The sequence below is a fragment of the Amia ocellicauda genome, chromosome 16, assembly GCF_036373705.1.
Source record: "Amia ocellicauda isolate fAmiCal2 chromosome 16, fAmiCal2.hap1, whole genome shotgun sequence".
Classification (NCBI taxonomy): Eukaryota; Metazoa; Chordata; class Actinopteri; order Amiiformes; family Amiidae; genus Amia; species Amia ocellicauda.
The window spans coordinates 18,501,855-18,516,917 of NC_089865.1; the positions used below are offsets into that span (position 1 = coordinate 18,501,855).

Here is a 15,063-nt window from a genome sequence, read left to right on the forward strand (position 1 = left end):
ATTGCTTATTGAAGTGACCTTTAAAAAGGTGTCACCCAAACAATGATTTTTCTTTTTGTTGTACATGTTTCCTGCTGTTGGATTTCAAACTGGTGTCTATACTTTGAGACTTCTCTGAGGTTTTGAACAAATGGCTTAATTCTATGGGAGTTAGTCTTGTCAATTTAAAAGTGAGGAATATGTGTAAAACGTAAGAAGCCACTGAACTGATTGCATTGAGGCCCACAGAGGTCAGAAGCTACACACTGGCAATTGTTTGAAATTCTCACACTGCTTTACAATAAAATAGCCAAGTAATCGTGGCCTTTAGATGTTACAGAGATCTATCTGGCCTTGCAGGATCAAACTCATCAGGCCTGTAGAGAAAAATTCCCTTTTATCCCTTTCACCTCCTCTTACCAGAACAGCCATAAGCACAGTGCTGTGATACAGAGTGTTTTTTTCTTTTTTTATGGCCATCAGTTTATTATTTCACCAAAACAGAACACAAAATATATGGATGTGTACATATACTGGATTGAGCTTGGTGTGGTTGTAGCCTGCTCAATACAGTTTCAGACATTTTGTTGCAGTTGTTAATATTTCACAGCCAGCGATTAATCATTTAGCAAAAATTCAAAGGGGTTTGGCAGCAGCACAGAATTTTAACAATACAGATAGTTGGCAAGTAAAACCTTCCTGAAATGCTGCAATAACTGGACAGTCGTAGACCGTGGGAAGTACCAGGCGCACAAAGGTTGCAAATATGATGAGAGGGCAATACATATGGTCTAAATATACAAACAGAATGCATTAATTGATGGGGAGGATTTTTCAAAAGTTATAAAGTTATAAGCGCCTATAGTATCCCTATCAGGGGGAGCATCCCAGATTTGGAAGCAAATTTTGACTCTACCCACTGAGCAGGGAGCAAAAGAATCAATTCAATCTGCAGATGGATGAGATGGAAGAACTAGATACCGTGGTACACAGTGAGCACACATAGCTTCCCTAAGCTTTAGATTCATGATCTACGAGAACTGAGGAAGGAGACGGGCCTCCGTGAGGTCGTGAAACACACAGAGAGCAGAATTAATCAAAAATGTCATTAAAAGCACGAATACCTCTCGATGACCAGCCTGGGGAGACAAACAGCTGGTTTCCTGTCAGGAAAAAGTTTGTACCAGATCGAACAGGATTTAGAAGATGTGTAAGGACCAACAATATATAATTTGTTTAATGCTTTTTCATATTCTCAGTAATTTACATACAATAGGATCAAGTTTTAAATCAATATTTCTAGGGCTAAGGCCCTCCAAATGAGATGACCCATAAAGTTGAGATAAGGTGATGGAACTCTTTGATGGAAAAACAAATACAAATAAAAACATAAAAGATACAAAATCATTGTCAAATCCAAGCATATTGAAAAACATATTTGGTTGTCCTTCTTGGATTTTATTAGGTGTACCCATGGCACTTCATGGACAGTCCCTCTTCAGTCAGAGAAGAACCAGACCAAACACCAAACTCTCCAAAGTGGAATAAATCATAATCGGGACAGGGCGTTTAAAAGTGAATGGAGTCATTTACAGATGTTGTGAACTCGTATTCGATTTAAGTCTTTCTTGGTCATAATGTGTAATTTACAGACTGAGGGGGAGGTGTGGCATTGACTACTGAAGATAACTACAGCCCTACCTGAGAGGGATTTCCCAGCTTGCAATGGGGGACCAATCACCTGGAACAGTTTCTGTAAGCAACAAGAAAAACAATTTATAATATGAAAAAGGCATATTAGTAATGCAAATACAATGTTTTGAATATGATTTGTTCAGATTATTAAAAAATTAATCCATAACAATAATATATATAGCTCTGAAAAAAGACCACTTAACATTGATTTCTGAACTTGGAGTGGTCTCAATTTTTTCCAGAGCTGCATATATTATTTATATGGATTAATTTATTCGACATGTATTTATTAATGTGTGTATATATATATGTATGTGTTTTACTGGCCCAGCTGTTGAAAGAGATACAAAAAATATATATATTTGCCCCCAAATTATATAATTTGTTTTCATTATAATGCGGACATGAGACAAATTAAAATTACAGTTAAATTATATGTAATTGACTCAAATATAATCTTATTCCTACTGAGATACTGACTTTCACAAAGCAACATGTTTACCTAGAAACTGAGATTAAAAAAAAAATAAAAATAAGAATACGAATCCATGGATACACGTTTTTGTTTTTATTCTGAATAAGGCTTGCAGGCAAGCACCAAAACGCAGATAGTGCCCAGCTCCAAGCCACTACACACCTTAATTCCGTGAAATAGTCCACAGGCTGGCATTTGACATCCATCCTTATTTTGGAACTTTTTAATTTTAAAGTGTTAAAAGTTGCTTATATAATTGAACTGGAAAAATCACCACTATTAGCAATACAAAGATACAACACTCATTTCAGAAACGGTGCTAGTTCCCCTTTAAGAGCATTGTACTTCCACATGAATTAAAACAAATAACGTAAATACAATGACACTGAGGTCAAACATTCTACTTTATCTGGCCCAAGGTTCCACTTGAGTCACAGAGTACCTATATCCATGAAGAAGTGTGTTACTACCACCAAATCATATTCACTGCAGGGTTCACCTGAGCTCCAGTACACTCGGCATGTCCTCTTGGATTCAAAGACAATAACTTATCAAGTGTGACATAAATCTGCAGAACACATTACAATATACCCCATGATCCCAGAGGCCTATCATTACAGTTTGAATCTACACTGAATTCATGAATAATATGATATTATTTTGCTTTAAATCTCAAAATAAATTTGATATACATTAAGTGCAGAAACGCAAAGGTCAAGTTAGAGTGCCTTCTCAATGAATGCTGGGAAGTGTAATGTTTCAGCTGAAATGAGCAAGTAAACAAAAAAACTCAGTTCTGACACTTTCATTTGGGTGATCTGGTGCAATTGTATTCCTCCGTTTGAAATGGTCAAAGCAGCATTAATATGAGCAAAGGACACTGAAGGTAAATTAGTGCCCCGTGATCCCAGTGCCGTATCCAATTCAGGGAGTTAATATTGGAGTCGGCTGAGTGACTAAGGTCGGGTGAACAGCACTTGGCTCAGGAAATTTCCTCACAATTGTCTGTGGAAGGGACATAGTCGGATATGGTCAGCAGCCACTAAGCCCAGACAGTAATCACTGAACTCTGTATGGATATTCAGTACAAAGCACATGAAATGGCTTGCACAAACTCTATAACATTTCTGAAATCTTTATGAGGCAATAATATCAAAGTTTCTGCTCTTCCAGTGATGTCACATATTTTGTCTTTCTCTCTCATCCATCTTCTCATGCTTCTTTATGTCATCTGCATCTCTGTAACATATTTGCATTAAGTGACCAGGTTTCACAGCCATAAGTGAACATTGGTAGTTTTATTATTTATTTCTAAGCAGATGCCCTTATCCAGGGCGACTTACAGAATGGTATGCATTAATCAAATACTTCTCTCTTAAGGCAAATGGGTAGATTTCCTTTCATCAGTGTGTTGTTCCCTCCAAATGCACTCCCATTTTCACTCTCATCTCCATCTGTGTCAATGTTGTCCAAGGTAGACATAACTTTTGAGTATCAGTTGATCTACGTACATTTTCTTAGATTTAACAAAGATGTTGAACATGACATCGGTTTTATTCAAATTCATTTTAAGTCCAGCTTTCTTGCTTGCATCTGAGAACTCTTGAATTTGAAGCTGGGGTTTTCAGGTGTTTTGCAAATATGACAATGTCATAAACACAAGAACCCTCCCACAGCCACCCCCTTGGCAGAAACGCATCATTATCTATTTGAGACATTTGATTAAGATCCAAAAGTACATTACCCCACTGCTGTGGTACGGTGAAAGCATGAGAGCTGACCGCTATAAACATATCGCTGTGCCTCGGTCCAACATCTATCAGTTCCAATATCAACAAACACTCCAACATCACATTTCACTCCAGATGCTTGACAGCCTATAGTGCTGAAGACTTGGCTGCATTTTCCTAGGGACATGGAATTCTTTCTTTGTTTCTTTGGGACACTTGGGACCAGGTTAACGGAATATTGTGAATCTAGAAAGCTGGACACTCACACATTGTAATTGAGTTACAATGCTTAGCTGTCACATTAGTTTTTTTTTCAGTGCCCTGTGAGAGTTGGAGACCAATGGCCAGATAAATTAAGCCACCTGTGACATCTAACATTCTCCACAGGGATTTCTGCATTTTTCTCTTTTTCTTAAGAATTTCTTATCATAGAGCGACTGACAACAAGTGCCTTTTTCTCACTCCACTCCAGGACTGTTTACACTCCTGGCCATCAACATCACTCCAGGGCCATCACTCCAGACATCAACAAATCTGAACCACAAATAGAAACAGAAACAGTCTATGCTTTTTTTCATCTTCCCATTAGCCATATTGCACTTGTATGTTTGCAGAAAGGAAAAAAAGGAAAAAGACCACCTCTGGAAAAGCAGTAGGGGCTGGGATATCTTTGCCGTGGAACAAACATGGCGTACACCCATAGTACATCATTCGTCATATACATTCAGATGAACTGGGACTCATTATGTCACCATGATAAAAGCGAGCGAGTTCAAAAGCCCCCGAGCAGTTTGTACGAGTCTTTAATGATTGTGTTGTCCGATGCATACAGTACATGATATTGACTAAGGCACAACTTTCCAGTGCCTTTCAAAACCCATTACTCTCCAGTCAGCAGTTTTCAAGGCTCACATCACCAACTACTTCCATTCACTTTTTATGGGGACATGCCACACGAGTTCACAACTGGAGTCTGGTCTGATCTGGGCTCCATCTCTCTAAACATGGACAGCATGTTTAAATACAATGACATATATGATAAAAAGACAAAGCTCCTACCTCCATAGGGCTAATGTAGTCGTTCATTCCGCTGTTATACACGTAGATCATGGCATCGTACAGCTGGTTATCCCAACACAGCTTCACCACCTGGAAGATCCCCCCCAAGAAACATGTTCAGTGAATATTATCCCCTCCACTTTTAATCATGTTAAAAATGACCAGTTGGCCTTCTCTGCTTAAGCCTGATCTATTCAGATTCCAGTACAAGTTACAGTACGGTTTCCATCTGCAAGTGGAGATGCTTGCTGAGGTGTGATTAAATGGCTTACAAGTCACACAAAGTGGACACAAACAGCTGGACATTAATACCAGCATGCCTTCCTGTCATGGCTTTGTAAAGTACTTCCTATAAAGGCTGACCACTACCATCAGCAGCATCAAAGTAAATCTGGCCTCAACTTGGATCAAATAAGTGTTATACATCTTGACAACAACACGTAAGAAAAATTGATGTTTCCACAGCTGTGCAATGTGCAGGCCTGATTGGCCCTGAGCAGCCAGCCAGGCAGGCAGGCAGGCAGGCAGCTGGGCCTCCCCCTCCCCACATCAGTGGCGTTATATAATGGTCTGGCACAGGCTACGGGTCGCTCTGATTACTGAATCAATCACTGCCACGCACACCTGCCAGGCCCCCGGGGGACTGCCTGCCTGCCTGCACACTTCTAATGGACTGGTGCTTCAAAGGTCGGGCAAAGCAGGTACTGTGTACTAGTGTTGACTGGGTCAGCCAAAAGGGCTGCACACAGAGCAATATATTTCCATTATTTATTTATTTATTTATTTATTTATGAGACAAACTATTCTGTGAAAACAAAGCTAATGTAGGACTTTCTATTGGTGGGAGTGAGGAGTCAATAGAAGTAGAGAGAGAGAAAGAAACAAAAAACAAAAAGACTAATATAGAGCCTGCAGCCTCATTTTCATGCAGTGTTGTTTACACCTTCCATTTAGGCTCAATCATCAAGACTAACCCACCCGACACTCATCTCACCTTGTAAAGAGTCTAACGGCAAACTCAATCTCACAGAGATCTAACGTAAGATTTGTTGATGGGTTCTGAATGACTATGCACTGTTACTGCAAATTGCTTTTGGATCCTTTAACCTTTAGAAGCATCTTGATTCCCACCACTGTGTACAGACTTAAATCAACACAGCTTCGCAAATCACCGAGAGGGACTGTAGGTTTTGAGAGCACAGAAGAGAGAGAGAGGATGACCATCAAAATAATACACCCAGTCCAACAATCATATTTTAATAAAAAGATGGACGTTTGTGGTGGGGGGGCAGCAGAATCAGATGGCCAGACTGACCTGCTGGATGTCTAGGCTGGTGATGTCCATGTGGACAAGACAGTTCTCAACACTGTCCATCATGCCGTTTTCCTGGAAGTGGGCCAGCAGGTCCTTCATGACGAGGGCAGTCAGGCCACTCAGCCGGTCGCTCAGGATGTAGGGCTCCAGACATTCCAGGAACACCCCCCGCGCCACTGAGTTCTCCACCAGCTTGTTGTAGATTTGGTTGAACAGCAGGTCCCTAATGGGGAGATTGCATAGCACATTCAGGAGAGGACAACTTCATCCACACTCACACTGGAACACAAAGCTCAGTCGCACATGGATGCAACATTTTCAAAGCAGTTTTTGATTATGATGTTATGCAAGTTATAAGCATAAAAGGTACTAATACAAAGCACATTCATAAAAGACAGCATTATTCTCTTAGACAGAGCGCTATCTTCATACAACTGCCATTCAAAATGAACTACAGGCTCAAAGAAAGCACAGGCACTCAACGTTACAACGTCCTACAAAAGAAAGCTTCAGTTTGTATCAGACTTCTACAAAACACAACCACTGGAACAAAAGCTTCTGAGAAGAAATCTCACAAAGACCAGGAATGTATACAAAGCTCCCGGAGGCTGAGATACACACTGCCTCAAAGAATAAATACTGAGATACAGAAATATTGTCCCTGAAAATGTATAAACATTCTTTCTGTTTGTTCGTTTTCTTTTGTTGGGAAGGTTAATTTCGCAGAAGGAAACATTGGCATGATAGCTCAGGTGACTAAATACAGTGTACACAAGTATACTAGAAATAGAGTAACCAGTAAAGGGAATAGTCAACAGCATTCACCTTTGGCAGCAAACAATTAATATTAGATCGAGGAGAACTATTGAATGAAACAAGCTTCAGTGCTTTATTCTTGCCTTAAACACTTACATTTGCTATGATATTTTCATATTCACATCAATGGGTACATCAGTTCTGGTTCATCAAGACTACTGGCTTGAAGTGTGATTGAACAAGACATTAACCCAGCTCTGCTGATTGTGCATTAGAACCCTGCCTTTGTCTTTCTGCTCAACCGTGCCGATGATAACCGGACTTAGTGGTCACTATTCAGGACTAAAACTGAGGATCTGGTGGAGTTAATTTTGCAAGTTGTTTCTCTAACACCATTACCTAATGCATGTGATCCCATGACAAAAACCGAACCCTGTGATCATATGAGATTTGATATACTCTTCTTAATGAACGTCAAATTATACTTTGAATTAACAAATGGTTCAGGAAAACATCCATCCATCAATTTTTTAGATTTGAAGCAGACAAGACACAGATTGTCTATCACTGTCAGTAATCACTTTGACAATTAATTGGTGGATTAAGGTATTACATTCAAATTCATGATGGTGGCCTAAAAGGGGGTGACATTCAAGCAAGGCCCTTAACACTGAACATTTCAGGATTTACTACACTCAAAATCAAAATAACATTTGTTTAAACAACCCTTTTCTTAACTTTCCAGCAGCAGAAATGTTCACCCCTCTCAGAAATGTAAAGATCATTTTCTTCAAAGTAATTTTACTAATATTGAATTTCCTGGTAGAAGAATAGTTTCATGCAGCAAAGCAGTACAAGTCACTGTCATATCCTTTCCTGCCTATAGATACAAGGATGACATTTCACGTCAGTGCAAAAGTCTGATGAGGTAAATTGGCAAATTCTACTAACGTTAACCCAACCAGTTGAAACCAGTTCAAGAAATTAGTGTCATACACACAGGAAATGACAGATCCTACTTTAAAGTCATTAACTTTAATCTCCTGTCCCTGGGCACCAGCTTTAAAACTCTTCACCAGCTCTGACATGTTGCAGTAGTTTGATGCAGTAGGGAATAATCTGAATAGAAATCAAGTAAGAGACATTAAGAACACAAATAACTGGGGATCTGCAAATTAAGAACTGACAAACTGCCCCTTCAAGGGAAGATTGGTTGAAAATAATATCATAACCTAGTTTCCAGTTTAGTCTAAATGTTTTTCTTTGTCCTTTTTTAAAGATGATAACAGACCTAGAACAGAAAAAAGGAATGGAAATATATCTGTAGCTTAAAGAATATATAGTGGATTTTTATATTAAATGTAAGGTTTAATTTGTTTAGATATTTTCAAGGCTAAAGTACTACGCAGCACAAAAAAGACACAAAGGCTGAGTAAAAAATATGGGGCTACAAAAAGTACAACCAATTTTGCTACTTTATCTCTGCAGAAACAGGTCCACAATCACATGTCGAGTGTGAAGAAATGCATTGTGTTACCTCAGAATTAACCGTGTTAACACTAGGATTTTCAGTCCAGTTCAGGATTATACTTTTCCATATTCATTTAACGCACGACTAAAGCTAAAAAGGTGAAGTTTAAGCCTGAACTGCTCTCAACACCCTACAAGCAAAAAAAAAGCCTACTCATGATGTCAGCGCTGCCCCTGAGAGATGAAAACGCGTTTAATCGGCCCACTGTTAAGGGCTTGCTGCCGTTCACTTAATTAATCCAGTGGATAAGCTGAAAGATGCTTTGTCATGAGTAACTCCATCGGTGCGACCGGGTTGTGTGTGTTGTCTTTTTCCATTATTGCCAGCCGCAATGAGGGGAAATGAACAATTTGCATCTGCACAGCCCCAGATCTGCATAGAAGTGGGTCTCTCTCAAAGTGGCACAATCTAGGTTTTGAATGGCCAGAAAGACAACTTCCTGAACATCAAGTGTATCGAAGGTGGACAGATGCAATAAGTGGAGGAAAACCACTGCACACTGTGATGTTATTAGCTTGTGTAACTATTTGTTTCTGGTGAGACTTAAAGCATTACATTTGCTATAAATTACAATTTAAACATTAAGAGTCTACACCTACAACCCACAAATAATCCTGAATTCTCCTCCTGTATATCACTAGTTTAAGCTCTCAGGAGTGGGGTCTTACCTCTACCGAAAGAGGATGAAACGAGATTTTTCCATGGAGATCTCAAACCTAGACACTAGCCAGGCTTGCACAAGTTTCTGAGGTACGCAAGGAAAATACAAGCAGTTAAGCCGCAGGCATGGCAATTGTTTTATATGCGGCACAAACCTTCCCCTGCTTAGCATATAAATAGCAAGGGGCAGACAGGAACATGAAAATGGCCTACACGGTAAAAGGTGTCAAGTGTGAGTCAGGCGTCAGAGATTGGGAAGTGGTAATCGTGTGCCACAGCTCGCATTGTAATGAAGTCTAAGGGGCCGCTGTAATCTGAGGAGGTCAGCTAAGGCCAACAAATAAATACACGGCCCCGTTCCCAAAGCAAGCCAATACAAAAGCATTTTTGCCTCTAAATACGCCTTCCGTGATCTTTAAAACTGCGGAAAGCACAAGACACTGCCATGTACTGCATTTCCAGAAGTTTGTCGTCAGTACAGTCCTGAGCAAAAGAAAGGGGTAAATGAAACATGGCAAAGATCACAGGAGGCTAGTCTGCCAATGTCACAACCTGTTGTTTTGTCTTGTTAAGCTCCGTATGAAATGTTCTTGATCATCAATCTCATTAGCAACACTTAACACTATCCTATTTGAATAGGTATGTAACTTGCTAACCAGTGCTTGAAAACATATATTGCTTCTGCCGTGTGTTGATGACACAGAAAAATCTCACTTCACTTTGCTTAGCTGCTGTGGAGAGGTATTGTACTGGATAACTGTAACAGACTAAAGTATTACCAGCTTGTACTAGGATATGATTTTCATCACAACAGATACATATAAGTGAGCTTTATTAAGTCCCCAGTTGTAGGAGATGGAGAAGAAAAAAGCAAGCTGAAAAACATCCCAACTCCATAAAAATCAGCACATTACCTTCAGTAACCCTGACTGTAAGCCCTCTTATTTTGCAGCTCTTCTGATACTCAAGTCAAGAGTTCCATCAATTCAGTATAGAGTGGCTTTTTGTAGGAGAGATGAAAGGATTGTAAAAAGGTATCAGTTAGGAGAAGTGCATTAACCTTTACAGTATAGACTTATATCTGGAAACTATTTTTCCATGGAGAGCAATTATTGAGAGAAATGCAGTGAAATTGTTTTCAAAAGAAAGAAACCAAAAACAAATGACAACGACTCTCAAACCAGGGTTGCGATAAGAGATAAAGTGAAGCGGTGATGTTAAACTTATAGCCACACTTGTAAACTGATGCTAAAACATTCATGTAAATTATACTGCCCAAGTAAGCCACTTTTTAAACTTAATTTATGCTATATCGATTATTTCATGATGGCTGACAGATTAAGTCGAGGATTCCACTCTCCAGATTCGGATTTGGTTTCACCACACTGAAGGTAACAGTCGTTCACTTTCTTTAAGCCAAGAGAAAATATTAATCAAAAGTATTGTTGATTTGTTTCACCCTCCCTTTTCTTTCCCTTTTAATCTTACCAATGTTTTTTTTTTTTTTTCTACAGCTGAAAAGGATAAAGCAAAACATGTTTCGGCACAATATATGGTTTCCATGGACACTGCTAGATTTTCGCACGATACACAGGCATTCTGTGAAAAGTCCCCATCAGACCCTTCCTTTATATAGGACTAAATATATAAAAAAAAAACTGTTTTCATGCTGACAAGCGTCTCCATTAGACACTTTTATCAGGCTGTGTTTTAAATAAAGCTGGTTGTCTACTTCCCTAGACAGTTCATTTCACACAGCCAGATCCAATCACCTTTCAGGAGTTGCTACACAGCTATCAGCCCGACACACAGCTGCAGTGTCATGCTTCAGACCAGCAGAAAGTGGACCTTTCAAAACACAGGGATAATTGCCATAAAAAAAGATAGAGACAAAGTTGCCATTCAGAAAGACCATCAATTTCCTGAGGTCAGGGCTTTTCTAAAAAATTAGGCCTCTGGACCTTATGAAAAACTAATTTGTTTCTAAAAGTACTTGAAACTTCTTTGGTTTTCAAATCAAGTAAGTCACCAATGACTTGCTTTCATGTTTCTCACATTGTGCATCACCTCAGCATCAAATGTGTGATGGTAAAGACAGCTGCTACACTTAAGATAACAGTAAAGAAAACCCTGAGAACCCTGTCTGCACACAACTTACAAAACTGGAGTGCAATCTGGGCATAAGTTATGTTTTACACATCTCTTTCAGAAGCCTTTAAGCTCCAAAAGTGTTTTTTAAAACAAATCTAAAATTTCCATAAAGACATAGAAAATAGCTTGTGTTTTATTAAAAAAGCGTTTCCAAAAACTAGAAAGACCAGAATAATTTTTTTAAAATAATAATAATAATTACTATTAGAGAAGAAATAGCATGCAAGTTAAACTAACTAAATACTATTAAGTAAATAGACAGTTTCTTGTGGCTACACTTTCTATTTTTTTTTCCTCCAAGAAAACCTGTTCAACAGACCTTTGTGTTCAAATTCTTTCAGGACTGACACAAACGTTAACCAGAAGGAAATATATAGAAAACCACAAAGTACCATTGCCGTAATAAAATAAACATCCCCAAATAAAAACAATAATATAATAAACAAGCTAAGACAGATAAAATTCTATGAGAAACAAGATTCTTTACAATTACAAGTGACCTTTCAGAGCTACGCAGCAGTAATAAAAGGGCTCAGGGTCTTCTGCGGAGATTAAAGTAGACAAACGTTTTATTTTACATTTACACTTTCCTGACACTTTCAATATTGTACAGCGGTGGATTAACTGCACCTTTACCTGCTGGAGTTAAGATCAAAGTCAATATTTCAAAAGAGATAAAGCAGAGCAGTAAAGAATGGATTGATTTCTGCCATCACGGGGTAGAGAGAGACTGCGATTGCCACTGGCATTGCATCTTAAGGAAAGGAACATTCATGTGAATAAGATGAAATAAGTAAAATAACTATATGGGGTGGGGGCGGGAATCAAAAAAGGAAATTGGTAAGATTGCAGGATACAGAAACCCTGAATACATTAATTTCACTTCAGTAGAGGACATAGCATTACAACATTCTCTCACCATTATAAGATGTGAGACTTCAAAGGTATGTCAACATTTACACTTGAGCTCCAGCAAAATGGAAAAGATCAAGCCAGACAGGCAATGTGTCACAGACTGGATGATGCCTTAACATAACGTTTCCCCATGAAAGAAAGTGTCCATCCGTGCTGATGAAGGAGAAGGGCGTCAAAGCTGAAACAAGGAAAGCAGGGAGATGAAATTGTGTCCGCAAGCAACGCTACATGCCCATGGCAGATGACAAACATGATAATTCAGACCGCCACACAGTGTGTTTCATCTACTTTATTACAGGTCAACAATGACATATCACTACTACTTCCTGTAAAAAGTCCCGTGTTTCAACAAGAGGAGGGCCACAAAATAACATGACTTCAAACGCATATTGCAGCAGAAAAAAAGACCCCTGTAATTCAATCCCTCATTGTTATTATATTAAAAAAGCCCGTGAATAGGAAAGCTTCTGTACTGTACTGTCGATTTCACTTAGCGGCAACACCTTGCACAGCGCCACTGCGTACCTCCACTTTTCCTTCAATAAAACAATCCTCCGCCCACTAAATTCCCCAGCACCTCTGCAATCAACTGTCTGGAGAGAGAAAGTGGCCAACTCTACATGGGTTTTGGAGGAAGCTGAAACGCAGAGCGCTCACCCTAAAGGGCACAGTAGGACTGTGCGAGTGGATGGCTCTCCCGTGGAGAGGAGCAGACAGAGCACTTGACAGGTTGTTAGCATTTGACACGAGCCTCCCTCCCCTCGAGTCAGCTCATTATCTGGCACCATGCTGGTCCATCCTAACAGCCTCTACACAGCTTTCACGGTTTTCAACAGCACTCACATGTGGTACCGGCAGGAGTGCTAAGTGATTTGTTGCGGACGGGGCGCCTCAGACCGGGGACATCAGACCAATTATCGGCTAATGACTGCAGCGGTGGATCGTAATGCAAAGATCCTGCCTGCACCCTACTTGTGTGTGATATATATATATATTTTTTTTTATGTACTTGTTTCCATTGTAAATGAGACCTAGCCCTGGGCCAAGTTCTTCAGACAAATGACTTTTCAACAAGGAACGGGCGCTGGGTATTGTACTTAAACATGGTTGGAATAGGGGAGTACTGACCCATGACAATTAACACCCTTAAACATGAGGTTTGTTCTCGCGATTCAACGGCACAGTTCCACACACACTGCATAAATAGGAGATTGTCTGCTGTAGGCCCCATACACAATCAAGGGAAAACTGCCAGGTAACAGCAAATTTGTGACCTCTGCGTTTTGGGTTTGGCATCATGTTGCATTCACATTATCTCATTATCTCAAGGCAGCTCATGTTAGTATAGTAGAGCTCTGTATTTAGTCATTTTGCTTAAAGGAGAAGTCTATACATCATCTCAATGTCCCTGTTCTTAGCATTTTTGTTCTTGCTTCAGCTTATTAATACTGGTCATCCAATTTATTACAGCAAAGACTACCATTGGGAAGAATCGCTCAATGTTGTGTCAATGGGTGTGAGGTGCAGTGTAGCATTAAACTGCTTCCCATATGTGCCATCTTGCAGAAAGCTTGGGAAGAAGTCAATCCAAGATTAGTACAGTACCTTAAACTGCATATTGTTAATAGTATTTTTCTACTCACTTTCTAAGCAAAGTTTTACTTTTTGAATGAAGCCCAATCCACAAGCTAAGGAGGACAAAGATGGCACAGCCTTCTAAACAAGCAGACATGGCATTGCACTGAAGAAACACTGACTCCAGTGTTGTCTCATTCTCTGAGCTAATGAAGGTTAAGCACAACAAACAAGGCAAATAAGGACACAACAAACAAAATAGAAGGTTTAAAACTCTCTAAAGCTTTGAAAGTTAGCTTCTGTTATTCTCCAAGCTGCATGCTTTTCCATCATCAAATATTAAAAACGCAAAGCTTCAAAATTAAGAGGAAATTAACTCCAGCAAAGCATAAATGAGGGAAATTATCCGACTAGGGATGGTAATTGCCCCCTACTGTCGTTTTTATTGGGGAAGACAGATCAAAGGCTGATTAACATTCTGATTAATCAGAGAGGGGTGTGTGTGTGCGTGTTTGTGTGGGAGGGGTGCTGGGATTCTAAGGTTGTTGTTTCTACTTACGTTCGCTGGAGTAAGAGACAGTAATCCACCATGACAGGAACCATGTCCTATAGAAAGAAGAGTGAAAACAAACATCAGCAATGCGCACTGCACCATGACAGGGCATAACAGGGGAAAAACATCAACCTTGAAGGCTTTCATGGAAATACAGCATTCAATTTAATGTTTAGTCAGTTCTAAAGCGTTACAATCTTGCAGATCCAGAAGGTCTCTTTTCTCCAGAATTAAATTTATTGTGGAAGTCTAAATATTGACAACTTCACAAGGCTGTGTTGTGGGACTTTTTACAGTGGCTATAGAAAGTATTCACCCCTCTTGGACTTTCACATTTTGTTGCATTACAACCTGAAATTGTGATGCATTTAAATGGGATGTTTTTTTTCTATTATTTTCTCAGATTCTCAGATTTTTCATCCCCCAAAGGAGATGAATAATTCCTATAGCCACTCTATCTGATGTAAAAAAAACTGGTTGCATTTGGAAACCTCTAACTGTCTGACAAATCCAACACACACATCACAGTGTGTATAATTTAATTTATATTTGCAATTCACTTTAATATAAATACACACTTTCAGTTGCAGTTTATTATGTTATAAATGTTGATTCTTGTGTCATACAAGGTGTTTGTAGTATAAAAAAACTGCATTCTAAACACTCTGT

General features: G+C 39.3%; 1 protein-coding gene across 5 annotated transcripts in view; it reads right to left on the bottom strand.

Moving 5' to 3' along the window:
- The window catches only part of vps8 (VPS8 subunit of CORVET complex), a 183,437-nt gene that overhangs the window by 139,159 nt on the left and 29,215 nt on the right, over positions 1-15,063 (bottom strand). For 4 of the 5 annotated variants that reach the window (XR_010804780.1, XM_066688393.1, XM_066688392.1 and 1 more), the window contains exons 20-24: positions 14,401-14,447; positions 6,254-6,476; positions 4,939-5,028; positions 1,681-1,732; positions 1,104-1,142 (exon numbers count right to left, since the gene is read on the bottom strand). Coding sequence is in view for 4 of the 5 variants with exons in the window: in XM_066688393.1 (XP_066544490.1) it covers positions 1,104-1,142; positions 1,681-1,732; positions 4,939-5,028; positions 6,254-6,476; positions 14,401-14,447 (451 nt within the window). In the remaining variant the exon portion in view is untranslated. The remainder of the gene's footprint in view (positions 1-1,103; positions 1,143-1,680; positions 1,733-4,938; positions 5,029-6,253; positions 6,477-14,400; positions 14,448-15,063) is intronic. The other variant, XM_066688391.1, reaches the window with a different exon arrangement.